Source organism: Osmia bicornis, unplaced genomic scaffold, assembly GCF_907164935.1.
Source record: "Osmia bicornis bicornis unplaced genomic scaffold, iOsmBic2.1, whole genome shotgun sequence".
NCBI classification, from domain to species: Eukaryota; Metazoa; Arthropoda; class Insecta; order Hymenoptera; family Megachilidae; genus Osmia; species Osmia bicornis.
This window is the reverse complement of record NW_025791355.1, coordinates 47,548-49,949: the sequence shown is the minus strand read 5'-3', so window position 1 is coordinate 49,949 and position 2,402 is coordinate 47,548. Positions and strand designations below refer to the sequence as shown.

At 37.3% G+C, this 2,402-nt stretch overlaps 1 protein-coding gene across 2 annotated transcripts; it reads right to left on the bottom strand.

The window, feature by feature from the left end:
• Nucleotides 1-406: 406 nt before the first annotated feature.
• LOC123989062 lies at nucleotides 407-1,600 on the bottom strand. 2 transcript variants are annotated; one of them, XM_046289773.1, is made up of 4 exons: nucleotides 1,283-1,600; nucleotides 1,041-1,213; nucleotides 838-913; nucleotides 407-529 (listed from the first exon to the last, which is right to left on the bottom strand). In XM_046289773.1, exons 1-3 carry the CDS (start codon nucleotides 1,434-1,436, stop codon nucleotides 899-901), a joined length of 342 nt encoding a protein of 113 aa, XP_046145729.1. In that variant the 5' UTR covers nucleotides 1,437-1,600; the 3' UTR covers nucleotides 407-529; nucleotides 838-898. The 2 variants fall into 2 exon arrangements, with proteins under 2 accessions (XP_046145729.1, XP_046145730.1); XM_046289774.1 differs by lacking the exon at nucleotides 407-529 and adding an exon at nucleotides 735-759.
• Between the last annotated feature and the right edge of the window lie 802 nt (nucleotides 1,601-2,402).

Genomic DNA, 2,402 nt, shown 5'->3' with positions numbered 1-2,402 from the left:
CTGTAATAAAAGTAAACACAAAATAAAGCCGAAAAATTATTTATTCATATAATCAGTATAATTACAAACATTTTTAAATATAGATTACAAAATATTGTTCGCTCCTATCCATGAATTGTGCGTAGAATCAAACCCCGACCATTTGACGAAAACTTTATTTCCCCTTCGTTGTAGAACCTTCTCCACTAACATAAGTATGCATCGCGATTTTTACTTTTGTAGTTCATATTCATAGAACCCGCCAACCAACGGTTGTTTTGCATATCTTGCAAGAGATACGTTACAGGATTTGTTCGTTGAATTTTAATAATTGTGAAAATTTCAGTTGTCCAATTCGGTGTATAACCCTTTGCGAATAAGGTTTTGTATTTACTAACTCGCACGTGTTCACCGACTTGGCCGGAGCTACAATCTTTATGTTAGAATATACGGACGATAAAAGTTTGTCCGCGTGTTCCGATGTTACGTCGACGGGCCGCATTCTAATCGTACGATGCCTTCTATTGTTATAATCTGAGACCCAATCCGGCTATAACAGATAAAATAAAATATGCATTAATACGCAAATCTAATAAATCTAATAAATCAAAACAAACAAGCAACTTACATCATCGTGGCGGGCGAGTTTGTGCAGGAATTCGTGGCGGCGATACGGAAGTCGTCACACTGTGTGATGCCAAGAAGAGGACCACAGATGTCGTGAACATCTTTCAAGATATACAATAAGGACGAGCGGAAGGAGCAGGATCACCAATCCGGCTATAACAGATAAAATAAAATATGCATTAATACGCAAATCTAATAAATCTAATAAATCAAAACTGATAAGCAACTTACATCATCGTGGCGGGCGAATTCGTGCAGGAATTCGTGGCGGCGAGCGGAAGGCAGAAAAACACTACCACCAATCCGGCTATAATAGATAAAATAAAATATATATTAATACACAAATCTAATAAATCTAATAAATCAAAACTTGTACTACAAAGGGCTTTGCCCGTTTATTATTAATAAATAAATAAAACAGACAAGCAACTTACATCAATTTCATATCCGAATAGATATCGCAGGTCGAAGACGTCGATGTTTTGACAGTGCCTTCGCACTCCTTCGACCCACAGCTCTTCCAGATTTTTCCTGTTTGCCGCCCGCTCCCGACGAACTCTTGCTACGTCCGCCACGTATACGATTCCTAATTGGCGCATTGCACCCGCTTTAAAAAACAATTAATTAAAAAGAAATAAAATTAACACGCTAAGAGTAATTACTAAAAAGTACTTACGCTCCGTTTTCAAAAATGCGGCCAACGCCTCCAGTTGCAATGTCGTTATTGTGCGCTCCATTGTAAATAACGAAAACACGTCGGTGATGCGTTTATAAAGCACTGAGAAACATCCCCCTCCAAACTCTAAGACACTCGGCACTTCCAGTATCATGCCGCAAATTCTGAAATTAATCTGTCGAACGACTCGCAAGAATTTGCAAGGTTTGTGTGAACTCCGAGTCAGACGTCTCTCTCATGAAATTGCAAAGTTCGCAAGAACTCGAAAGCCTATAGGCTTAAAAAGATACTTGGAAATTAATAATATTTTACTCGTGGAGCAAAGAATAAATTGTGTTTTTACGAATAATTATTTATTTTATAATGTCCCCAAGGCAATGTTCTCGTGGATTGTGGAATTATGAATCGTTTATCATCGTAAGGACTAAGCACCTTCTTTTCTTCACATATAGAATATACATTGTGCAATTTTGAACGAATACATCTCTGTTCACGATGCACTTCTAAACGATCATACAAGCAACGTATATAATCATCGAAGGAAATAGTTTTTCTAATTACGTTACTTTTGACACCCTTCACTTTTTTCGTGTCCCGCTTGCCCTCTACGCGCAAAGCATACATTTTCGACCGAAGTCCGACAAACTCAGTCATTATGCACCCATTATTTTCATCCTTCATTAATCCCGGTACTTTTTTGTTTACTCGTGGCATACTGTAAACATTGTCCTCGGTATAGTCGCTCGTGTCAAACCGATGTATATCGCGTTTCATTACATCGTATATGTCATCACATACCAGTTCGTATATAAGACTATCTGTGTCTGTGTATAATATTTTACAAAGATGTTTTAAATTTCGGCCAAACATAATCATGGTGGAATTCGTACAAACATGTTTTTGATATATCCAGATACACATACCAACATAAATGGGTTTTGTAAATTTAATTTCCAACTTTCGCATCTCTATTGCGACCAAATGTTCCGAAAATATTGATCTGCTATGAAATTTGGTTTTGATATCAGGGCCTCGGCACCGTATCTACCTTCCCATTTTGTAACTAATTTAACATCTACATGATTTCTAACGTTCTCCATAGTTTTACCAAAGACTGCAT

Bases quoted from the DNA above. Each gene is read 5' to 3' on its own strand.
- LOC123989062 (XM_046289773.1), bottom strand. From the start codon at position 1,436: ATGATACTGGAAGTGCCGAGTGTCTTAGAGTTTGGAGGGGGATGTTTC. The intron at 1,214-1,282 runs GTAAGTACTTTT...TGTTTTTTAAAG, and splicing joins CGCATTTTTGAAAACGGAGC to CGGGTGCAATGCGCCAATTA.